This window comes from Sycon ciliatum, chromosome 7 (genome assembly GCF_964019385.1).
Source record: "Sycon ciliatum chromosome 7, ocSycCili1.1, whole genome shotgun sequence".
Lineage (NCBI taxonomy): Eukaryota > Metazoa > Porifera > Calcarea > Leucosolenida > Sycettidae > Sycon > Sycon ciliatum.
Genome location: NC_088649.1, coordinates 9,040,921 through 9,066,682, shown reverse-complemented (window position 1 = coordinate 9,066,682; position 25,762 = coordinate 9,040,921). Strand labels below are relative to the sequence as shown.

Genomic DNA, 25,762 nt, shown 5'->3' with positions numbered 1-25,762 from the left:
CTGAGTGCTCAACAGCACAAGGATGGAGCCATTGCGTTCCTGCAGTATGTAGAATCTGTGGGCATTGCAATTTGCAGATAAGACACGCACTAAGCGTGTCAGTCTCGTTTGTAGTGCATAGTCTGGCGGGGACATGGGGAACAGAGCGAACGAAGCAGAGTCCTTCACGGCTCAGCTTCACCAACAACGGATCAAATCAAAAGTCTCAATCGGCCCCAGAGCTGGACAGGATGCCGAAACTGCCGGTCGCTGAGTGGAGTCTACACCTTGCCCTGCGTGATGACTGACGCTGCAGTGATCATGGTGATGGTGTACACCAGATTAGAATGGAATGGAACGCAGTGTCTTGCTGTGTCGCAGCAGCAGCGCCCCTGCTAATCCCATCAGCTCCTTTGTTCACGCTATGGGGTGGTGATCATGGTGATTGCTACCACCGACCGTGCACCACTGTATCATGGCGAGAATGAGCGCCGGTAGCCGGTAGGTATCCAATAATATACAGTCCTTGCCTGACTTTTGGAGCAGGTACTAATGTGAGTAATGGCTAATGAGCAATCGCCAGAGATGTAGATCTTTTCAACGTATTAAAGTCAGTGTTGAGGTTCGTGAGTTTGTTGTAACAGCGAGCGTCCTGAAAAAGTTCACACATCGTAGCTACATGTACAGTCGTCCCTCTCTAATCCAGCACTTTATAATCCAGCACCCTCGATAAACCAGCACGATTTTCAGCAGCCAAAATGTCCTCTTCATGCACATTGCAGCAGTAAATCCGATTTGTTAATCCAGCACCCTCCCTAATCCAGCAGAATTTCCGTGGCACAAATGGTACCGGATTATAGAGGGACCACTGTACTTTAACGTCCACGTCCACGTCCACAAAGGACGAAACAGTTCTGTCCGCAGATTGAGTGTACTTTAACGTACATAGTCATATACCACTGTACCAAGAACGATATGTTACGGCAGGTGCATGCATATCACTGGGGAGCAAGATCAGAAGCTACAAAATTAGCGTTTGCAGCTGACCGTGTATACTGATAGTCTAGTCACAGATGCACATCTACCGAGTACATTGTACTGCAAGTGTCAGCTTTTACTGGCCGTCATCATGATGTGCCATGAGACAATGATATAAATACAAAATACCGGTACGAAAAGTAAAGAAGCAGCACTCTACTTTCTGGCCGCAGTGGTAACACTCGAAACAGCACCGTGACGTTTGTTAGTATTTTTATACTATTTTCATTTTTCACGAGACTCGTCAACGCGTCTGCGGTGTGTAGCACGTGCCAGTCGAACGACGCAGTATACAGTATGCTAGTAATCCATCATCATCATCATTCCAGAGGCCCGACAAAAGGCAATATCATACATATTTGGACATTACAACAGGACAAGAGTACCTGCCACTGCACGTAGGGTTGCCACATGTTGCAAAAACCTACCCGGCGAGGTTTTGAGGAGGTCTTTTTCCGACGCGATTCACCTTATCAATGAATGTGATAAAAACAGGATGACATTCCTTTTCTCTGCTGAGTAGACACCGCGCTGCAATGCAATGCTTGTCCGAATGGCGCGTATAAATAGAGCAACACGCAACATGTCCAGGGAGGAGTCACTCAGGAATGCGTCTATGAGCGTGTACGTGTGCGACAGGGCACGACAGCGAGTTGTGCGTCATATAAATGATCCGCTGTAGCAGCTACTCCACTTTTATGTTTATGTATCTATGTCATTCGGATCTTCCCAAGTTGTACAATGTACTGTTGAGATACCGAATTCAAATAAATCAATACCAAAAAATACCATATCAGCGCATGCTATTACTATTAATTTTACGCTAGCTATGATATGTATGTGTATACGTACGAAGCTGGGGCCGAATGAACGCACAGCAAACATGTAAAACAAACTAAAAGTAAAAGTCCGAAACTCCACTCTCCTTTCCGGTTCCAGGTCGACCGCTCAGCTGGCAACAGACACGTGAGCTGCTTGGCACTGGTCGCATCGGTTATGTTTATGTAACATTAATGTAACAACGACACGTAGTGACGTAGATCTATGTCTGGCCGTCATGCATCAACATTACTATCACGTAAATAACCACAATCATGACGATCCGGCCGAGCACATGCCAGGTGGGCAGGTGGTGGAACGAAGGAGACAGTTGATCCTGGTCAACCACAACCAGTGAAAATACAGCACTGGTGTAGCAGTTTTCAAAGGCTAAAGACTAGTAACACGGTACACCGTACAGTACAATGTAGTACATCATACTCCATCTCCGTGCACGTTTTCCAGCATGTAGTTTCAATCAACGACGGAATACGTCCGGTCTACATAATTATTACAGTGGTAACATAACATGCAGGCCAGGCTCCTCGGATAATCAGTCCAACCTCCTTATATCCTTCAACTCAACTACCTCCTCTCCTCAGCCTTGGCTCTAGTTTTCACTTTCTAGTACTTGTGCAAGACTGTACATCTATTCTTGACAATACTCCATGGGGATGCATTCAGAGGTAAGCCTTGGCGGCTAATACAGTACTCGAATTACTGGTAGTTTCTGCTGGAAAAGAGGTGCAATTGTCAGAACTATAATAATTATTATAAAGCTTGCTGCGGGCAACTCCTTGAACTCTGCTTCTCTTTCTTATCCATAACTTATTAACTACACCAAACATGCAGGAAACATGACAGAGTACGGAATTCTGCCGGTTTTGCTGCTGCTGCTGCTGCTGCTGTTGCTGCTGCCACCATTAGTTTACCCGCCAATAGCACAGCATAGCACAGCATAGCACATGTAACAGTAATCGGTGTGGTCCTAAGGTCGTAAGGAGTAACCTGTACACCCACGTGATCACAGCCTCTATGCCTGTCCGATCCACTACTACAACTGACGACAAGTGTTTACTGCAATGAACGTAAACACGGACAAATAATTAACAGTGATACTGTACACTGAATGTACATAGCGCGAGCTCCAGTCCAGTGCACTAGTGTGAGAGTAACCAACTAACGTCTGAACCATAATACCGGTATGTGAAGGGGGTACACTATCTACATGTATTTGCGAGCGTGAAATTTAGAGGCGTGAAGAAAAGTGAAGTCACTGCTTTTATCTGTTTTATCTCCTTCGTCTTGCCGGCAAACTGTTATGCGTTTCCGTCTGTTGAGGAGAGTGTGGCTGAGTAAACAACCAACTAACTTTGTTACTTACAGCGTGCTAGATAGCTAGCACCACCCCAGCACGCACAGTCCGTACATTACTATTAGAGCGGATTAGATAGATGCCAGTAGGCTTTACATTTTGCACTGTGCTCTACGAATTTTATTACGAGTACGGACAGTCATAAAAATGAGAATCGCATAAGCCAGACGCAGTGCAACTGCAAGGAACCCCCGCAAACGATCTAACCTCGTCAATGTACACGCGTGGGAACACACACCTACGCAACTCGATCCACGCTCGATCGATCATACTGTACATTGTAACGTGTTAGTATATGCACAGTACGTGTACAGTGTGTGTACGAAGTGACAGTATACATGACATGGACACGTAGCGCTATCCTGTAGGTGAACTGGGAGTTAGGGAACGCTGCTGCGATTCGCTATGTGAAGAGATAAGATCGAAACCGGCAAGTCGTTCATACAAACTGGATCACTATTGTTGTAGAAAGTCAAGCAGCCGACCGTGTAGGGATCTCTGAAACTAAGGACGTTACGTTACTTGTACAATCATAGTACAATGACTATGTACTTGTTCAAATACACAAACTATACACGCACCACTAAACAGTAACATTACACAGAAATAACAATGATATTGTGACTGAATGTGAGGGCATACATCTGTGACTACATTTTTTAGTGCGACTAATGACTAACGAGCGACCCACTCGTGCATGCAGTACAGTCCGATGCGCGGGAATACGTGTAGGAGACTGGCACTGACTGAGGCAGGGAAAGAGAGGGTTGAGAGTGACAGACTCAGTGATCTAAGTGAGGGCAGAGGTTGTTGTTGTTTATTTTACTTCGCAGATTCTAACGGGCAAGTAAGTTGCCCAATAACAAGAAAGCGAGAGGTAATGCCTAATGGGAAGCATGTACCGTCTTGAGCAGATGCTAGTAGTAGTAGTAGTAGTAGCTGGTCAAGCTTCGAGTTACAGTAGATCTCTTTGACATTCGTGACGTTGATGCCTGTAATGTCTTTCCCAGCCTTCCCATGCCCAATGCATACAGTGACGTTGAAAAATGAATGAAACATGATTACCAAACATCAACGTCGGGTGGTCCTAGATTGTAAGATATCTCACACACGAAGCAGCGTGAATCCCTCCGCACACCAGCATAACCTTCTACAACCACAGATAGATGTCTGAAGCACTGGGCATTGATAACTAAGAGCTATGGAACACCTGTGCCAGGTTCGAAGGCAGGCGAAGCGTCTGCTGCAATGACTCGAGGCGCTCTTCTCAAACAGTCGCTTTAATACACCTATGCGTGTAGATAAAACGAATCAAAATCGATTATTTACTAGTAGATCTACCACACGCCAGGGCTCGATCTCCCGCACTAGTTCAAGTAGGTGTTCATTCATTGCTTGGGAGCACTACCCTCTCTTGTACTGCATGCTGTGATACGATGCAAGTTTAGCAAGTAGTAAAAGCCACTGAAGACTAAGTTCACACACGAATTCGCCGTGAGAACATACATGCACGCGCACAATAACTGCTCGGTCAACACAACCGGTACCCTGATTTGCACCTCGGGCGAACGTTCTGGGCGAACCTTCACTTCTACTTGTTGCTAATAGAGCAATAAGTAAACTCGCTGGCGTTGTGAGTAAACCCGTTCTCAAGTTAACTCCCCGGTACACGCAGACAGCCGCGGATACTATTCCACGACTATCAACTAATTGCCATGACACGATACTCTAGGAGGTGAATCTACACACTAATACTGCGAGTGCTAGTGATGTGCATGACTGCTAAAAATTTTGTGCGGTAACAATACGTTGTTAGTTGTGAACGTGTTACGTATGCACAAACACACTGTACACGGTGTAACATGTCGACAGCTTACAACGACGTTACGTGCGTTACATAGATCCACATGTACGTGCGGCAGCATTCTAAATCAATCAGGTAGTGCAGTGACGGTAAGTCGCTCTCACCTGTCCAAGATGTGCGGTGATCTCGTCGTGTCCCTCCACAATGGACCACACTCACTCCAGATGATCCAAAGACAGCAGCGCAGCTGAGGGCCAGGATAGACCAGTGCTCTCAGATCTCAGATCAGCATCGACTTTGATCTCTCTATCAACTAGCTCTCAACGATTGTCCCACATCTAGTGCTGGTCCTGGTAAGATCCTGCTCTACAATATCAGCACTCCGCTGCTTCCACAAGCAAGCGATTCTCAGACTCCTGCTCCATGATTGCACATAACTGGCAGGTGATTGCTCATTGAGCGTGGCAGCTCAGCAGACAGCAGCAGCAGTGACTTCAGAAGTTCAGTGAAGATACATAAACACACACTCGTCTAGTCTCACGATCAACATGCTGCTACGCGGCGATATTATTGTCACTACATCAGGTCATGCCCTTCCTTCCAGAGCTCACTGAAGGCCATTCTCATTCTGCCCCTGCTCCTATCCTTAGCGCAACCGAACTCTATGAACATGCACGGCTGTTGAACTATAAAAGAGCTGAAGTCGGTACAGCCCATCACGAAGGCATGGGGTGTTTGATTCGGGGTTGAGCTCTCGCGGCCGGCCGATACGGAGGGGTTCTGTTTGCCGTCACTGGCATCAGTAAAAGTCGAGTTGGGAAGGCACATCGCCGTCGATAGCACGGATGTGACGGGGGGAAGGCGACCACACACGCCTAGACTCTGGTGTATGCGTAGGCTAGGCCAAGCTCTGCACGCATCGCGCTGCTGGTGTCTGTGGTCGTGTGGATTCTTGGAGCAGCATGCCGGCTGGGATATGCGGACAGAAGACTCGACTCTCGATCTCACTCTCAGCTGAGAGATCGGCAGCTGGACATGTCGACACGTTCACCCCAGGACATATCACGTGCACGGGTTGTCAACCAACACTCTACCCTTGTCAAGCTGCACAGTATGCAGCAGTCGTTGGACGTCAGGTTGTTACGTCCCAACAACATTGGCTCACTGACAAGATTTCCACACTGTGTCAGTGACAGTGTGTGTGTGTGTATGTGGTTGATTGGTTTCTGACGGGCGGCCTTTTCCATTAGCCCCAAAGTTGCCAAACGCCGCGGATACATGTACACATACATACTAGCTTTCTGAATTCTGGTCCGTGACTGGGAGTGGAAGTAGATCTACGTGTGTGACTGTACAGCACATAGTGTGACAAACTCCAAACTACGTTCTCACGTTGTTACTAGTACTCTGCAGACTGATGTACCACCAGATGGTGTTGAGTTGACTGCTCAGTGAATGGTATTTTCTTCTCTACTCTTTCTGCCGCTGCAACTCTGCTCGGCCACCCTCTCCTCTCTCTTTTCTCCTCTCTTCTCTTTGTCAATGCTCGAGTGAGCTACTAGTACTACGAAACGGAGCCAGCGAACAAGAATGGAGAGGTTAAGATCCACGTTATCTTAAAAAAAAACAACGTGAGCGACCTGCAGCTCACGTCCCGTACATGTAGTAACGATAGTTTGGAGTTTTTAGCCAAATAATATTTGACATGAGCAACAACTAACGTTACGTTACTTTCCGTTCCCCACATTCGCACGCATGCACACTTCCCCGCACGCACACTAGCACACGCATGCGCGTACTTACATACACCCATAGGCCATCTCCAATTCTCCATACACATCTCTATCCGGTTGTGCACTTTCATTTTCTCTCAGCGGTTTTTTTCTTTTCCTTTTTTTCACGTGGACAATCAACCATCAAATGTAACAGAGCTCAAAAGAGACAGAATAGAAGTAAATAAAGCGGAACGGTTAGCACTACATTGCCCTGTACGCGAACTGTTCTACCTGAAGTATTAGTATTTCTATTACGGTATACTGCAACGAATAAAACTATATTCTATAACTAAAGGTGCGCACTCATAATAATCACAACCATAGCATCGAATAGAGTACTAGAAATCCAGAACCCTTCAACTGCCTTGTTGTGACACATGCTCTTAGCGAAAATGATCAATCTGACTGAAGATCTGGTTACAGTATTAATTGCATAATTATTATTGCCTGTGGCTGGGTGTATCTCGATTTAAAATATTTAAACACACGGCGAGGAGACAATTTGATAACCGCAATCAATAAAACTAGCTGAACCGACATTTGTGTACTTTATTCATGCAATGTAAAAACGGTGGAGACGATGTGCAATAAAACGATGAAAATATGAAGAAATGGTGTAGGGAAAAAAATATGGATTCAAACAAGTTTTCGTACAACACTCATCAGGAATCGTCGTTGTACTAAAGGACACTAAAACAAAAATTGAACTATTATAGAAAATCTAAGTTAGAGAAATAACACTAAGAGCAACAACAGTGAAATTTACAAGTGTGAATTTTAACAATCAAAGCGAGAAATGAACAAAGGAGAAAGGAAGGAAAGACAACGTGATAACACATAACAGCAGTACATTACACCTACATGTAGAACATTAACGGCCAAGCTTGGCCGCACTAAACACGACACGTTACTTGAACAATTTCAACCCAATTATACTATCTTTCTGTACACACAAATTAGGCTTATACAGACGCTGATAGATAGCTTCCAACACTTTTAACTGTAGTCCATAACCATGACGACCACGGCACAATACAGTGAACGAAGAGTCGGAATACGAATTGCAACAATCAGGACTAGCTAGCAGATGATTGTACACTGAAGACTTGCTACCACGAAACCTACGCACAACACTAACACTCTCACCGGCATTCTCACCATCACTCCCATCACTGCTCTCCGACTCACTGCTCCCTCCGCCGTCCGTTGAATCCATATTTTTTTCCCTACACCATTTCTTCATATTTTCATCGTTTTATTGCACATCGTCTCCACCGTTTTTACATTGCATGAATAAAGTACACAAATGTCGGTTCAGCTAGTTTTATTGATTGCGGTTATCAAATTATTGCCTGTAACATTATATTTTCTCCCATCCATGAATACATGTACCCAACAACATCCGAGTCCTGATGACATTATGTGGACCATGTACATGTACATGTGCTCTCTGTAGTGGATCGATCACAGCTATTCTGCTCTACAGCATTGTTCCTCGAGATTCTGGGCTTTCTGTTTGTCCTTCTCTATCATCATCCTGAATGGCACAGGTGAAGTAGGCATCCCCGCTTACAGTGCTTATAATAATAATATTTATCACTCCCTAATAGTATTGACTCCCACAGATTTTAGCCATACCTAAAGCAGTCAAATATTCCTGCATATTTCACTCCTTAGGGCTATATTGCCCGCTTATATTTGACTCCTTTTTAGCGATTGAACACAGGCTTTGGCAAGTCGTGATAAATCTAATGCGTACTTGGTCAGTATAGGAAATAAAAGACGAGTAAAAGACCTCGGCTTCGCCTCGGTCTTTTATTTCCTATACTGACCAAGTACTCAGTCAATATTAGATACGTACATGTGCTATAACATACCGACAGTATCCCATTCCGCTGTGTCTCCAGGTCAAACGATTCTGCACTCCTGCGCATGCGTTGTCTTGCCTAGAAAAACTCAGCCTTTTCGACACTGCACTTCGGATATCGGTAAAACTCGCACGCAATGCGTCGAGAGTAGTATCAAGAATGAGTCATCGGGGAAATCTTTGCAATCCTTGCGAAGGGTATGAAGTCGCAAAAGTAAGCCGGGTAGAAATGTGGAACTGAAGTAAAGAAAAACAACTAACGCAATTGACTCCGATCGCAAACAGACGCATTTCCAGATGCGAATTGGCCTGTGCTCGCGAATCGCAAACGTTTCCCGGTCTACAGAGTCTTCATGTCAGAAGCGTCCGCTCAAAAAGCGCCAGGGAATGAACAAGCTGTATGTGATTTCGGGTAATAATTTTACCAACACCATCATGTATACTAGCAGATCAAAGTCTCGCGACAACGAAATCATGACATACGCTGTACATGTACCTGTACGCGCAAACGTCACCAAGCTGCCATAGTAATAAAAAGAAAAGAGGAGGATAAAAAGCAACATCACAGCGTATGAGTAACGATATGGTCTTACACGTATGAGCTACTTGAGTCCCGTACCTAACAAGTTTACAGCTCAGAGGGAGTATAAAAGTACCAGTACTTCACCTACATCTACATCTACATGTAGAGAGCAGAGCTTGCTACTATCAAGAGTACATAACCGGTTATGTACTCTTGCTATTATTCACTTTTAACAACGTGGAGCTTTGAATAAAACAAGTAGACTACATGTAGAGAGCACCATGCTATACGAATATGGAGTAGTGATGTTGACTAGGACTAGAGTCAGTTATACTAATAGCGGGTTGATTGAATAACGCATTCAGTATCGGCATAATATACTTTTAAAATTCAAATACACTGCACAACCCGCCAGCAGGCTGTGTTGTAAAAACCTAACAAAGTGCTCCTCCGTCTAGTACTAGATCACAGTAGAAGCAGCGCCAAGCCATGGCGGAGTGAGGGTGGCAGTGGTGTTAGCGCAAGGCAGCAACAGTGCAGTGCAGCAGCACAGCAGAGCGCTTGTAGTGGTGTTGGTATAAGTGTTGTTGTTGTTGTTGTTTACTATATTTATAGTGGAAATCAAAACAGGCATAATGCCTAATAACATTGGACCCACTGTAGTGCACCACAGTAACAGCGCAGCACCACAGTAACAGCGCAGCACCACAGCAGAGCGCGGCACCACAGCAGAGCACATGTAGCGGTGTTAGTGGATGGCAGCCGTAGCAGTGCAGCGCCACCGCAGAGTGTGGATAGTGGCTCAACACTACGCTCACTCGTATGCGACCAGCCGGAGCTTACGATAGCAGTGGCCCCAGCACACAAGAATATGCTAGCACCTACCCAATATACAATGTAGCCCCATACACCACACGGTCAACGGTCAACGGTAGGACTAGAGGACAATATACTTACCAAGAGATACGCATGAGCTTATCAACTGGTGTACGACCTCATCATTGGACGTCTCATTGCATTGGTCAGAGGCAGCATGACATCACTGCCACGCATAACAATAGGAAGCATGTTGTCATCGAATGAGCACGACATCATCATCCGAGAAAGCATGACGTCACCAGAGAAGACAAATCATGACAGGATAGCGTGGAGTGAGTCATTCATGTGCCGGCTGCATGCACTGACAAGGATCCTGCAAAGAAGGCAGCACACATGCACACCGAACCCATGAATCAAGACGGCGAGCTGCTGCTGCAAGAACAGCAGCACTTTATAAGCAGCAGTATCAAATTCTACTATCAATACCATTGACATTACTACAACCAAGAGTACAGTCAGACCTCGCTTAATCGCACACATCCGTTTTCCACAAAAAATATCCGGATAGGCGAGGGATCCGGATAACTGAACACACACACTGTATATGCATGTGGCATGTCAAGAGGATTGGCATCGTAGATACCGGTACATGTACATGTAGACGGGTCCTATGCAGTACAACTAGCGTGCATACTGCATAGTATGTAAAACAAGCCAGAAAAATGACAAGTGCATGGAACTGAGTGCTATCCGCATGCATCCAGCAGGTCAAGGACCTCATTTGCTTGTACAACTCCCTGATTCTAGCTTCTGCAGGCCACGTGAAACCGGATACGACGAAGCTGTTTGTACACATTTCAATCAGTTTGTACACAAAATCAGGCACCGGTATGCGGATCGCAAGGCCCGGTTATGTTGTATGCGTAACATATGCTGCACATCGGTAACCAGCGATTTTCTTCCGGATGGTGAGGGATCCGGATAAGCGAGGACCGGAAGCGAGGTCTGACTGTACATAACTCCCAAGTGTCCAACTCCAGCCATGGGATCTGCGACGGCAGAACTTCATATCACGTGATGAACCTGTACACATTAGAGAGGTTCCGCACTACGTAAAGTTGAGCAACTTTACGTTAGTGGGCGGGGAAAACCCGTGAATTCGCGAGTTTGCACTCCACTTACGGAAAGTTGTCTACGCAGAGTACGTAGATAGGGCTCTGATAACGTAGCTGGTCCGTAAGTGGATTGGGGTACACATTTATGACTCTCTCCCCAGGTCGATCTGGTCGTACACTGCCGCGTTCGGAGTTGCCAAGGGCAGCTACGTGATTTGAAAACTCCGTATGGCGGAACACAGATGCGCATGCAGTTTACGTAAGACTTTCCGTAGATCGACTACGTTTTTTAACGTAATTACGTTATGCGGAACCTCTCTATTGTTTGCACTCTGTGCATGATAGATACAGGGTTGTACGCAACCCAGCTTTGGATACAACTCTGTTGTGGTCACCTTGCACTGTTTGCCAGCGTAACCTTTTGAACCAAGTCACGTGATGTGAAGTATTGCCGTCGTCGCAGCACAGCATAGAGGCTGTGCAGGCAGTCACACTCTTGGGGGTTATGTAGTCTTGCTACCACTAACACCACTAACACCAGAAGCACAACCAGTACCAGCAGCAACAATGCCACCGCCACCAGTTCCATCATCACCAGCAGCAGCAGCAGCAGCAGCAGCGCACGCATCACCAGTGCTGAGTAGTACATGCACAACAACAACAACAACAACAACAACAACAACCACAACCACCGACAGCAGCAACAGCAGCAGCATTCGAATGTTTTGAGGTCTCGGACCATTGTTGTTCTGACATTCTGCTGATTGTAATACAAACTATCGAGCAGCAGCAGCAGCACTACCACCACCACCACCACAACCAACGACAGCACCAAACCTCACCATGTAGCAGCAGTCCGTCACGACAGGTAGTCGAGATCTTCGGGAATGTCAAATTGCTTGTTCAGCATACTCTCCTGTATGCTGAATTTGTTCTTACACCACGACTTCACGGAGAACACATTGTCTGGCGGCAGAAATCACAAACAAAACCATCACTAAGGAACCGTACATATTTGCCATTATTTGGCACCATATTATTGCAACCGTACCAATTTTTATGAGACATCCCCAAGCGTACAACCCTTCCCTCAAACCGTACACACAATGATGTCATAGTAAAGTTGTTGTGATACCCATGTGTCATAATGGCAGTTTTGCCCAGTGAGCTTACAAATCGCTGTACCCCCCCCCCCCTTCCAAGTGGCTTGTACTGGCCGCCGTCCATGGCGTGACTCTTCGTGTGTGCGTATGTCGAGCACAAGACACACGCTCAAGGAGAGAATTTCTCATCAGTGATCTTCTCATCAGTGGCACTCATTATTGACACTCACCAGTGGTTATTGGTTGGCTGTGAGTTGTGCTGTGTATAAATTCGCTATATTTGTAGGTGTCAGAATTCCCCTAAATATTTTCAACTACAGTCCATTCATAAAAAGCTGAGCGCTGGCTCTGGCGAGCTCCGGTATTCGGTGATTTTTCGTGATTAATTTTTATCATACAGGGGGGCAGTGCTGCGAAATTTGAAACTTGATAAAAGGGTCCAAAAAGGTACCTGAACTGGGGTTCGAACCGCACAATGTGCAAAAGGAGTAAAGCGGCCTGGGTTTACATGGCAGGACACAAACATTCGCCTTCCGAATAAACAAAAAACCCGGAACAAACGGCAGTTGGTGGCACTGGTGAAGCACAAGATCACGTTACACAATGCCTACCTGTCCATCGGTTAGATGCATCCTTCAGCATGTCTGACATGTCGGCTGGGTGTCATGGGGATGGTAGTAGAGAGAAAAGAACACATGCACAAACATCCACGGACATACGCACACACTCACGCACACACACACACACACACGTTCACACACACTCACACGCATTCACACACATGTACAGGAAGGGCACAACAGACCACAATGAGTCACTCGAGGATGACGCACACACAAATTTAAATCTGCTGCGTACTGAAGAGTGCAACAAGATGAACAGGTTTCCCAAGAGGAAGACGGGACAACACTGGCAACACTAAAAGAGTAAAGACAACACACACACACACACACACATACACACACACACGGTTGTTTTTCAAGCGATTGAAATTTCACCTTTTTCCTGCAACACAGCGGGGTCACAGTCATGGTATGCCTGTAATTCTTTCCTCAGCGTGGCATGTTTCTCCTGCTGCCCTGCTAGCTCTGACAGCAGCTCTTTTCTCTTCTCCTAAGCACAGAAACAGCAACAGCAGGAGCACCAGCAGCAGCAGCGGCAGCAACAGCAACAGCAGCAGCGACAAAGACACACACGAACTACAAATTTGAGTTGGTTGGATGGAGAGATTCCACCGCACGACACTTCACGATGGCAGCAAAACCGTGTAAACAAACACAGTACACTGTCACACTTCGTTATCACCATGACTTGTACTGATTCGAGGCCTAGTGGTACGGAAGACCTTCTTGAAATGACAAGTGGCCTCGTCTGTGTGTGTGTGTGGGGGTGGTGGTACCCGTGTTGAAAGAAAAGAAGTAAACTGGATTGTCAGTACCCATTGCATTGGCTGTGTGAAACTGGACATCCTCTACATGTATTCCATGCACACAAGTAGTCTTGCCACTGGTAGGTGACACAAAAGAATGGGGGGGGGGGGGGGGGGGGAGAGGGGGCTACATTTCCCACGCTCAGGTCGCAAGTAACTTGTACTAACCGAGTTCTCTCGGCCAGTTGACATCTTGGCGATGGTGTCGTCCAACGTTGTTCTCTTCTTGCGATACGTTTGCAGGGACTCCTTGGCACGGGCAAGCTTGTTACGCTTCTGTGAGACGCAAATGAGACCGCATACGAGCACCGACAGGAAGAAAAGAAAGCATGCACACGCAGGCACGTGATCCTGCTTGTGTGAAAACGGGTACATTGCATCGGGACGGACAGCTGTACCAACATGTCGGTCATTATCACTAAAGGCAGAAGAGAACAGAGACAACCGGTTCAGTCATTGTTGTAACGCTGCGTTTCATGCACATAGCAAAGCTAAGGCAGTCCTCAGACAACTCTTCTGCCGTTGTGGTATTGCTCCATCCTTGTGCTGTTGAGCACTCTAGGCAATCTTGGAAATCTCGCTATTGTCGGTCAGCATCATGCAACCCATTGATTCCGGAATTCAGTTGGGGCTAGAAACAACATCTGAACAAGCCCCAGTTCAGTGAGTTGCATCAGCTGCATGCAAGCATACTAACTCAGCTGCATGTACAGCAAAATGGCAAATTTTGGCGGGTGAAAACTTTAGCCATTTTGATAATATATAACCCAGTCTGAATTTGCCAGGCAACATTTTAGCGATCAGTGTTTCATGTTAGAAGAGAGGATACTGAAGATTCATGCAAACTCTTGAGCCTGATCTTCAGCGAAAACACTCCTTTCGCTAAAATCGATAAAATTCCACCATCGCTAAGATCAGCCATGTCACAATAAGTACCCGGATGGTGAGCCATGGAAAATATTAAACGGAAACAAGGAAAACGGCGGGGCACAAGTTATGCGTTAGAGTCTGGTGCTACCTTGTGCACGTCTGACTGTTCAAAACCTGGTTTAGTTGGTGGACTCTAACGCATAACTTGTGCCCCACCGTTTTCCTCGTTTCCATTCAACATTTCAGAATAACATTTGCTTTTACCATATACGGTAGGTTTCTCGCAGAAGCACAGCTTCATACGAAAGAGTACAGTTGCGCTCGATGATATCCGACCTAGAGTGCATATTTGGCGCCCTCAACTTGCACGCCCTTGACGCCCTGGAAGTGACATGAATGCGTCTGGACGTACTCATGTACAAATACAGTGATGTAATTGGAACTGGTCCAGGGCACCAGCTTTGCACTTTTGGGTTGGATTTCAGTGAGCGCAACTGTAGATAAACAAGAGTGTGCAACTCGCGGATGGGTTGGCCAACGGCGGAAATTTTCGTGAACGTAATCTTTTCTAAGTACGACGCACGCGCTGCGAGTCTTTTGGAAATTTTTGCCTCGTGCACTTGGTCGGGCTTTACATTACAAGGTTAGTGCCCAGCACGTGCTCTCACACTGCTCTGCGGCAAAATGCGCGTGCTCTGTACAACACGCGTCATGTTTTCTGAAAAAGGTGACGTCGACAAAAAATTCCTGTGGGCCGGGGTATCTGCAGATTGTGCAGAAGAGGTGCGGAGTTGCACACTCTTGTTTATCTACTCTTGTTCGTACCAATGACATCTCTGCCTTAGAGCAGAAACCAGAGTAAGACGAATAATACTTAGCCTTGTGGACTGCTAAAAAGCGTAGTTTTTTCACCCATTCCAATCACATTTCTGAAGAAGCCGAAGGCTGCGTTTGGTTGGTCACGTTCCCAAATGGGAACTCTCGGAATCATTTGGAAAACCAACCCATCTCACTCGGAATCATTCTTGCCCGTTCGGTTAGTCAAAGAAGTGCGTTAGGTCGGTCCCATTCCAGCATGGGAATCACTTGGAATCGCTCAGAATGATTCCATGGCGGAATGCTTGTTCCACCTAGCATTCTCATTCCGCCATCAAATAGGATAATGCCGAACACTGGGAAGGCTTTCTACTGGTCAGAGAGAAGCTGACCAAGGATTTTCTGGCGATATATTCGCAGCACCAGGAGAGATCCTCCAATGTGAACTTCAAGATATGTTCTCTGTGGCAGAAAATTGCCAGGCTGCTTTGAAAGAGCGACCGTGATCGTCATGTTTGGCCTAGTGACAAGCAATGGAATAACCGGTTCAAATCGCTCAAGTCCAGTAGCCAGAAGTATCTCGACTCGACGAGTTGAAGGAGACAGGAGTTGGCAAGAAGAGGAGGGAGCCACCGTTCCAAAAGGAGATCATGGATTTGATCGGGAACAGAAGTAGCGTTGTGCCCCACTCACTTGCCAGCGCTGGGAGCATCGTTTCGTCGATTTGCTCGTCTCAACCAGTGACACCTCCTCCACCCGCTGTCCAATATGACGGTAAGAGCCAGTGAGCTCCAGTGTAGGGAGGAAACAATTTGCTATAAGAACTATCTTGAATGATCAATGATTTTAAGATGAATGGTATTTACTCGTAAGTGGATGTATTGTATGTAGTTAGCAGCTGCACATGAAGAAAGGATAGGAAAGAGAAACCCGCCATTACCCAGTTCATTCTGTGGACAACCACACCGGGTTGTTTATGAGAATTCTTCACCAGGATAGGGAAGAAGATGTGCGTGTTCTTGCCGACGACCGTAGCACTGTATTGCCACTGAAACTGGACAACATTGGAGGAAGTGGAATGCCGATGATTCCGTTTGATGATCGTCTTCCATTCCCCATATTGTGCTCGTCAGCTTTGGACACATTCATATCGCGTTTGCGGCGCAAACGAAGATGTTTCGGGCAGCACCTCGTGGTGATGGAGCGTGCGAGCACGGGGGACATTGCGCACTGTTGGTCATGTTTTCGCTGACTGCAAAGATATGCAGTATGTGGCTAATTGTACCATTTCCCCCTACCCCTGCATGCAATAGTGATACACATTTCATAACCGCCATGTAGCGCCGCACACACAGCATAACCTCCGTGCGGCTCCGGTTCAAAAAGGATGCTTTTTCTTCCGCCTGCACCAGATGACTGGGCCCAGGCTGCAGCACCAGGACATACAACTGCGCAGGGCTGCGAGGCCAGGGAAGAGGCTAGCGACGACGCTCCAGTATCTGGCCCACAGCCTGTCCTTCTCACAACTCGTCCTGCAGCCTGATGTACGAGACCGGGAAGTCTACGACAGTAGGCATAGTCCATGAGAAAATAGCAGTGCTCAAGGATTTGTTGGTGTCGTCACGGATTATCTTCCCGCAGAACAAAGTCCTGGATCGCGTCAAGGAAGGGTTTAAGGACCTTTGTGGCTCCACACAATGATTATGTGGGGGAGCCATAGATGGGACTTTTATGAAGATGCTAAAACCATTAATTTTGTTAACGGGGATAGCTATTGGTGCTACAAGCAGTATACTGTGATACTAATTCTTACTGCCGTGGATGTCAGAGGCCATTTCACGTATGTGAACACGGGGAGTCCTTGACATGTCGAAGATGCTGCTGTAGAAATTGCTCAATGTCTTTTTTCTAGTTGTGACGACATTCCCGAGGCTGTCTTCGTCTAGTCGCGTGCATGTGTTATATGAGCATGCACGAAGAGTTGTAGTAGAAAGTCTTCTTGTTCGTCCCGTTGAAGCGGTCAGCTTTTCCGTCATGTCCAAGGTTAATTGTTCGTCAATAATATAATGTGAAGGCAAGAGTCCATACTCCCACAGAGTGCGCAACTGGGATGGGATTGTGGGACGGCGTAATCCGTGATGTACGTCATCTTTTAGGTCGGACTTGTGTCACTCCGTCGACGCGGTCCACCACAAGCACACTTTCCCTACTCATGATGTCACACTATGACGTGCAGCATGGATTTCGCCGTCCCAGATCTGATCAGTGAAGTTGCGCACTCTGGGGGACTATGGACTCTTGGTGAAAGATAACTACTACTTATCGTTTGTGTCCTGCATCTGGAATGGCAGAGTGATTCAGTACGAGGTGAATTGCTATTTCTGGACATTGTACATTTCTGGACATTTCGGGTAAAATAATATTTCGTCGCGTGTAGAGTCAAGTCAGTCAGGTTGATGAAGTTTTTTCTTGTTGTAGTTGACAGCTGGGCTGTTGTAGTTTCTCCTCGTGTCGGTGCCTTGTTGATAGCCTTTTCTTGGGAGGCATTTCAACGAGTTTTGTGGTACTATGTCGCATGAGAATTTTGAATTTTGAGTAAAATAAGAAGTAATGGACGAATCGTTGGCTTCCCCATGTGCACTCCACTTCAGACGCTGTATAGTCTTGGACCTGTTGGCTGGAAGTGTGAAGAGGCCAACTGCAGTCCACCAATAGAAAAAATAACAAAAATGGTGGAGTATAGGATGCCTATTGACGCTATTTTACTTTCATGTCCAGAATTCCATACACTGAAATTTAGGCCAAAAAATTGGCCCGTCGAAAACATCCTGCTATAAAGTCTCTGGGATCACAGCATGAGCAATTGTCACATATTTGGAAAGATGAAGGATTAGGCCATACAATAGATACAAAAAGATATGAAAAATGTAAAACACACGGCCAGTGGGCCTTTATTTTATTTTCGTGTCCAAAAATTGCTATTCACCTCGTACATCTCTTTCATAATTACTTCTTCGAAGTAAGTATGAAATTGAAGACCCCACTGCAGCTGTACTTGTGGTTGACTCATGTGGCAGTAAAGACACAGCTGACGAAATGGCAGTGAATACACACGCCTGAGCAGGAGAGCGCTGTGCCACAGTGTACCTGTGCAGCGTAGAGAGTGTGCGTGGGCAGGCATGACCATACAGCGCTGGCAACTGAAATCCGACCCCGGAGCGGCGGTGCGCTCACATCGCAAAGACCCAACACGGGATGATAAAACTACCTACGAAATAGGGCCAGCTAGAATGTGGACGCACCGCTAAGGGGTCGGATTTCAGTGGCCAGCACTGTACTAAATACTGTAATTTCACAAGTTTTCGGTGTACTTTTATTTTCGGTACTTTCGGTGCGTCTGTTCCATACCTAAAATTTCAATACACCGAACAAACACTAACACACATACACCAATAGGGAACTGCTTCTCTGCACCGAAAATCTCTGTTCACCTAACCTAGCTGTTTGCTCTCATACCGAAAAAATTGAGCACCGAAAATTTCTGAAATTAGAGTACCACGTGTGTCTATACAGCCATATGAGTCAAGCATCTATTTTGTACCTAAACATTTCAAGAGCCACACAAGCACTGGCACACATCATCCAATAGGGAACTGCTTCTCTGTACCTAAAATTTCTGTTCACCCAACCAGGTCTTTTGTCTACATACCTAAGTTTTTCAGTACCTAAATATTCTGAAATCAGAGTACCTCAGCTACATATCACCGATTTCTACGTCCCATACTGACGATACAGGTACATTGTAGTGAAGTTGTACACTCATATCTCGTTTATCCGGGCGGTCCAGGATCGGGCACTGCCCGTAATATTGAAATGTCCGTAACTCCGAATCCCATACATTTTGATGCGGAAAGGCCGTAGATATGGCATACGGCGTCACCATTTCCACAAAAGTGACAAGAGTAGTCATAATTATTCCCATTGCAGCTCGTCCAACGGGTGCCCGGTAGACCGAAATACCAGTAACGTCGGTGTCCGGATAGCCGAGGTATGAGTGTCACTCACATTGTCGTCTGCATCATTGCTGTTGCTTTTCTTTTGTATACGGCGAATGGCTACCCTCAGGTACTGCCCCGGTCTTGTCAGTGCTGGCAGGCGTTTCACCCTGCTGTAAAGAAAACCTCTCCCTGCCTAGATGGACCCGTAAAAAAACTGGACCCAAAAGTCGGCGTTATCACTACTCCAGCCTGGCCGTGGTTGTCCCGTATGGTCATATGATAGTAAATCGGCCATGTTGGTTCAACTGTCCGCATGCCATGATCGCTTTCCGAACAAATTTAGTCACATGACAATGATGTGAAACCACTCTATGGACCCATTGCGCAATGACATAATTTGTACCATAAACACTCTTCACGGCCACCTGGCCTGGTTTTTTAAATTTATTTCACCAGGGGACGTACCCAGACTCTCCCCCCCCCCCCCCCCCCCGGCCGTTCAGGCGAACAGGGTCGATCTAAAATGGACTCCGACGCCTATGTTACAGTTGGGATAAAATATGAGCAACTAACAGCAGTACGTGCAAGTGTGCCTACGTACAGCAGTGGCAGCCTTGCTGGGAAGAGCCCAGAAATAGTTAGAAGTGCCGATGCGATCCGTATCCACCATAGCATCGTCCACTAAGCTCTGCAGAACATCCTTGACGCTCTGCGTGGCTACAGTGACAGGATAAAAGAAGAAGTGAGGCGAGAGAGAGAGAGAGAGAGAGAGAGAGAGAGAGAGAGAGAGAGAGAGAGAGAGAGAGAGAGAGAGAGAGAGAGAGAGAGAAAGAGAGAGGGAGGGAGGGAGAGAGAGAGAGAGACAGACAAGCAGAGACAACAATATTGGGCATCGCCACTGATAATCCGACAGCAACCACGCAACACAACATATGCATACTGGTTGAAACCGATCCAAAAACACCACTCCTGCACCAGCATGCCCACTTTGGGTGCGAGAACCGACCGTCATCAACGTTACAAATGTGATTACAAGTACAAACAGCAGCAACGGGACAGTAGGGGGATATGCAAGGCAAAATTGCAGTGGCGCATTTACACAGACACACTTACTGATTCCTTTCTCTTTCGGAGCCATCTTCTCCAGCTCCTTCAGCTGGAAGAAATCTTTCTGCAAACAGACACGGAAACACGAGCAACAAAATTCAATACAGTGGTGCAGGTACATGTGCACTTACCCTTCCAAACACAATGAACACAGGAACAAAGTAAACATCTGAAGTACACTCAGACCTCGCTTAAAACCGCACACATCCGTTTTCCACAAAAAATATCCGGATAGGCGAGGGAACTGGATAATCGAACACCGGTTACGTTGGATGCATCACGTGTGCTGCAAATCTGTAAGCAGCTATTTTTTTCCGGATGGTGAGGGATCCGGATAAAAGAGGACCGGATAAGCAGCGAGGTCTGAATGTACAGAGAAACCTCAGTAGAGTGAAGGAGAGTCCTTTCCAGGCACACCCCGGCATAGCTACAGGCTGTCCAACAACCTGCGCTCGGGAATATGTCAAGCCAGACTTTTGACACACACACACGCGCACACACACGCGCACACACGCACACACACACACACACGAACACAATGTAATCACCTTCTCAGTTCACACGCAATGGACTTACTTTTTCAAAAAGCAACTGCAAGAGACGCTTCCTCTTCTCCTCCACGCTGAGGCCATGTTTAGGCTGCGTTCCAAACACCAGCAGGAGAGTCAAAATCAGCACATTAGTAATGTAACACAGTGGGCTGAGGTACACTGGCAACGGTAATATGTTACGTTATTTGTACATATGAGTTGTCTGATGATTGCCTAGCGGCATGAAACTCAGAGTTACAACCAACCTGAACGTCCTCCGCTCAGTCTGCTATGTACTAAGCTCTGTCTCTGACATTGAGCACTCTCTGCAGCTCGGGGATCAACGGATTTAGGGGTCGTCCATAAATACCGAACTTTTTTCACAAAACAAAATAATTTCGTTATGGGGTGGGAGGGGGTTGACCAATTTCGTTTCAGAAAACATTGATTCATGTGCATGGCCGTTGTATATGCATGCATGTCAGCATTGTTTACGCTCTGACGGGGAGGGAGGGGTTGTGTCTAAACTAAAATAATTCGTTTGGTGAAAAAAGTTCGATATTTACGGACGGCCCCTTATTATGTTATTTGAATAGGAAATTTCACATCACGTTCTTTCCTGAACATGTACAATACAGCCAGTATGAAAATTAATGTTGATTCAGCGCTGGCTACAATCTACTTCGCTTCAACGGGTAATTTGGATCTCCGAAAGAGTGGCAGGCGTCTTGATTGTTGTTGTTGTATACTTTATTTATAGTGGAAATCAAAACAGGCAAAATGCCTAATAATATTGGACCCACTTTCTTGGGGCACAACGCATAGCTACGGACCTACTACTACCGACAGAGGGCTTGTAGGGGTGTGTTTGATGACGACTGTACTAGTACCTATTCTGGATCGGCCAGAAGTAGTCTGCTTGCTCCGGCCTCGAGGCCTGAGCGGTTTTATTTCTTTTCTCAGTGAACCCTGGCGGGAACATTCAATGATTGTGGTCCGAAAATGATCGCATGCATACGTACGTGTACACCTTTGTACCCGCACAAAGTCAGCATCTGGACTCGTACACATCTGGACGACTGCAACCAAGTAAGCTTACACAGTGGCACTGTTCACATATGCGGTAAATGCGCTCTATTTCCGGAGTAGCGTTTGGTTAGCATGATGCTGCTCCTTGGCTTGTACACCAGCTGTTCAATCCTGTTCCAGATCGCACCAACCCTACATGTAGGCTGTAACCAGGGAGTAGTACAATACCATTTATTGTACTACTGTAAATATACAAAATTTCGGCACTTCACGATTTTTGACATTTTGGTGGCGATTTATTTTCGGCGTGGGGTAGAGGGCATGGTATAGTGCGACAGATGCTGTGAAAAATGTCATCGGCGTTTTAATTTAGGCGTTTTGGGTCGGTGCCGAATATAGCCGAAATTAAATAGCTGCCGGAAATTTGTATATTTACAGTACTCCCTGGCTGTAACTGGTGGATGTAGAATATCCGCTGTTCGATTTGGTTTAGAATTCCATGTTCCCACTCACAGGGCATTTCAAAAAGGTCACGCGGTAAAACCGTATTAAAACTAGTTGCGCGACCCGCATGTTTGCGTATCGTTTTGCAAACGTAGCCTGTAAAACATTCATTCACCACGCACAGTGCTCAATGGAGTTGCTGGGCTGAAGTACAGTTGTATTGATTTAACCCTTTCACTGCCAGCTGACCACTCAAGGTGACAAGGCGCTCCCTGCCAGGCTGTCAGCTGAGCTGTACACCCCCTCCCTGCCAGGCACTTTTTGCCTCCAGCTCGAAAAATCGAAAGGCCAACTTCTCATGGATTTTTTGGTACTTTCTGTACGGAATATCGCTTTCCAAAGTATACATCGTAGGTAGACAACTCATAAAGAAAGCCATTGCCGTAGAAAAAAATCGCAAAATCCGAAGTACAACCGTGCTGGGCGCTCTAGCGCCAGCCGCTGTGCAAAAATGCATGTCATGTCATGCGAAAGTGCGCCGTGCGCCGCATGCGCTACATACACTATGTACACGATCGGCCCGGACACTCGCGAAGTAAAGTTAGTTGTTGTTGTTTTGGAGAGAGAAGCAGATCCTTTTTTTGTTAGCTGGGATTGAAAGATCTGCCAGTGGACCGGAGAGCTACAACACTGGAAGCAGAAGAGATGGCGTGCGGAATGTTCTCGGTCTTCGTGGCAACAGGACTTCAGTTGCGAGAGACTTTCGTCCTGTTGTTGCGGACGAAATTCTAGTTGTTGCCACCAGAAAACTCGGAGAACGAAACGATCGTAAGTCGTTTGGTGAAGCAGATCGTGTCGGTGAACAGCTGCGGAATGTTCTGCCGCCATGGTGGTCGTTTGTTCTCCTGACTAGCAGCAGTCCGAATACATTTCGACTTCGGAGAGTGAAGCGCTTCCCTGTTCCGTTGACAAGCGTGGCGTTCGCGGGTGTAATGCACTTTCGCATCAGCTTGCAGTAGATCGTCAGGTATTGAGCTTGAGGTAGGTGTCGTTGTAGAAAGAATATAATTATGTTGTAGCTGACATACCTGTAGTGTCTCTTGACTGTGCTGGTCGCCATTGTAACGTGGTAGTTCTTGGAAAAGTTTAGTTCTGGACTCGGTGAGCGCCGCCAGCGCTGTTTCCGCCAAGTTTGCAGTGAATGCGTCCGTGAGGAATCCGTCGTGTGGTTGTCTCTACCCGTGACTCCAACCGCCTATCGCAATGGATAGCCGCCTGGAGTCTTGGGCAATGGCTAGGCATCAAGTCTGAACCAAATGTCATGCTCCTTGCAATGAAAGTTGACGGGAAAGAGAAAAAAACTGGCACCGACTCAGCAAGGTGGAAGTGCGTGAGAACCGATTTCTTCCGCGCCGCTCGGCTAAAAATCAGATGCGCATTTTCAACGACGCTGGTTCGATTTTTTTCAAATGGCAACCCATGCTTCTGGCAGCGTATTTCGATGGGTATGGACCTCTTCTAGGGCCTAGTGGCCCTCTACCACGGCTAAACATCTCCAATAGTCAAAAATAGTGGCCCAAACTGGGTGAAGTCTGCCTGTCGACAAAAGTCGACGGTGGCACTGGGGACTGCATGTTTGCTTGTCGACTTTCGTCGACAGTGGCACTCAGAGTGCATGAATGCGCTGTCGACTTTCGTCGACAGTGGCAGTGAAAGGGCTAATGTGTGAACAATAGGGAGGTTCCGGAGTACGATTTTTCGTGCCAAAATTTTTATACGTAGTTTTCGAGCAGTGAAATGTTCCGGAGTACGGAACTTATGTGTTTGCCGTCATTGCCTAGGTTACGATTGCAAACACGTCACATTCTCGCGCTATGCCTTTATACTTTGAAAATTTTGTACCGAAATCAAAACTTCCCGCGGAAAATCGATGTTTCTCGTGCCAAATTTGTACGCGAAAAATCTTTCTGCACCCGATGACGCAAAATCTCCATACGAAACATGGTTCGTATCAGCAAGAGTAGATAAACAAGAGTGTGCAACTCCAGCTATGGGGTCTGCGACGGCAGAACTTCACATCACGTGATGAACCCGTGCACTCTAGTGCATGATAGATACTGGGTTGTACGCAGCCCAGCTTTGGGTACAACTCTCTTGTGGTCACTTTGCACTGTTTGCCAGCATAACCTTTTGAACCATGTCACGTGATGTGAAGTTCTGCCGTCGCAGCACAGCATAGAGGTTGTGCAGGCAGTTGCACACTCTTGGTTATGTACTCTTGGTATCAGGGAGTGGTATTTTACGACTCCCTGGTTCGTATGAAAGCCAGTCCACACGGATTCTCCGTGCCGAAAAATCGTATGGAGCACCCCGGAAAATCGTACCCCGGAACCTCTCTAATGTGTGAATAGGCCTTATGCACATTGTACAGATGCACGAAATCCGTATAATCTTGTAGAATCCCGTAGACCCGGTTGGGTGTTGAATGTGCAGGACCCTATTGTGTTTACTGCTATTTCCACTATGAAATGGGCCATGAAGGCATTTCATACGAAATCTTTTTCCGGCAGAGATCTAGCTAGTCGTTAGTTCAATCCCAAAGTGAAGAAGGCTTGAAAAGTGATCGTTTGCCATGAATTGTGAGGCTAAATGGGTCAAACGCGCATGTATAGCACACAATGAACACCCAACCGGGTATGTACACACCTACGGCCCTAGTACAGAACTTCGTACATCTGTACAATGTGCATAAGGACTATGGCTGCGATGCAGCGTGCGAATTCTTGCAAACTGGAAGTACTGTGGATGATTTCAATACGGTTCTCCGGCCACTCACCATAGTGGACTGCTCGCAAAGGCACTCTCTCCAGGTAAAGCCAGTCGGGAAGGAATACAATATTTTCCTGGAGATCCAACACCGTCTGGGCTAGCTATCTTCCGCAAAGCCAGCGCCTGATTACCACCGTCTCGAAGTATTTACTCCGTGAGCCCTGCGATTAATTTTTGCTCAAGCTCTAGGTCAGACCGGTCAACCAGGGCCTTGCTTTCTCCAACGATTGTACAAGTCGTGTACCTTCTTCTCGAGAAAGAGTGACAGAAGCCAAAACAAGATGCAGGGTACGGGAAAAGCTACAAATCAAAACTGCACGCGGGCGAATGATCAGAGACAGAGCTGAGTCGACTAGGAAAAAAAAAACTACATTGTAGTCGACGTGTCTCCACTTGTTTTTGTTTTGAACTTTTCACCATTTCCCGCCGTATTTAATGTCATTCCGACGATCGCGATGTTTCGCGAGAAAAAAACAAAGGTAAGTGCAGTGAT

General features: G+C 46.6%; 2 protein-coding genes across 3 annotated transcripts in view; both read right to left on the bottom strand.

Moving 5' to 3' along the window:
- Positions 1-5,867, bottom strand: part of LOC135820922 (cytospin-A-like) — a 44,648-nt gene extending 38,781 nt beyond the window's left edge. Inside the window, exon 1 of the mRNA XM_065333984.1 lies at positions 5,180-5,867. The gene's annotated coding sequence lies outside the window, so the exon portion shown is untranslated. The remainder of the gene's footprint in view (positions 1-5,179) is intronic.
- Positions 5,868-9,132: 3,265 nt separating this feature from the next.
- LOC135820921 (meiotic nuclear division protein 1 homolog) lies at positions 9,133-25,600 on the bottom strand. Of its 2 annotated transcripts, XM_065333981.1 has the most exons (10): positions 25,277-25,600; positions 21,014-21,076; positions 20,444-20,501; positions 19,932-20,047; positions 13,815-13,922; positions 13,216-13,330; positions 12,829-12,873; positions 12,050-12,080; positions 11,957-12,019; positions 9,133-10,372 (listed from the first exon to the last, which is right to left on the bottom strand). In XM_065333981.1, the coding sequence occupies exons 1-9, from the start codon at positions 25,277-25,279 to the stop codon at positions 11,974-11,976; spliced, it is 585 nt and encodes a 194-aa protein (XP_065190053.1). In that variant the 5' UTR covers positions 25,280-25,600; the 3' UTR covers positions 9,133-10,372; positions 11,957-11,973. The 2 variants fall into 2 exon arrangements, with proteins under 2 accessions (XP_065190053.1, XP_065190052.1); XM_065333980.1 differs by having other exon boundaries at positions 11,957-12,080.
- Positions 25,601-25,762: the final 162 nt, after the last annotated feature.

Bases quoted from the DNA above. Each gene is read 5' to 3' on its own strand.
- LOC135820921 (XM_065333980.1), bottom strand. The intron at 13,331-13,814 runs GTTAGTACAAGT...TTCTGTGCTTAG, and splicing joins CAACTGGCCGAGAGAACTCG to GAGAAGAGAAAAGAGCTGCT. The intron at 12,081-12,828 runs GTAGGCATTGTG...TTCTGCCGCCAG, and splicing joins TGCATCTAACCGATGGACAG to ACAATGTGTTCTCCGTGAAG.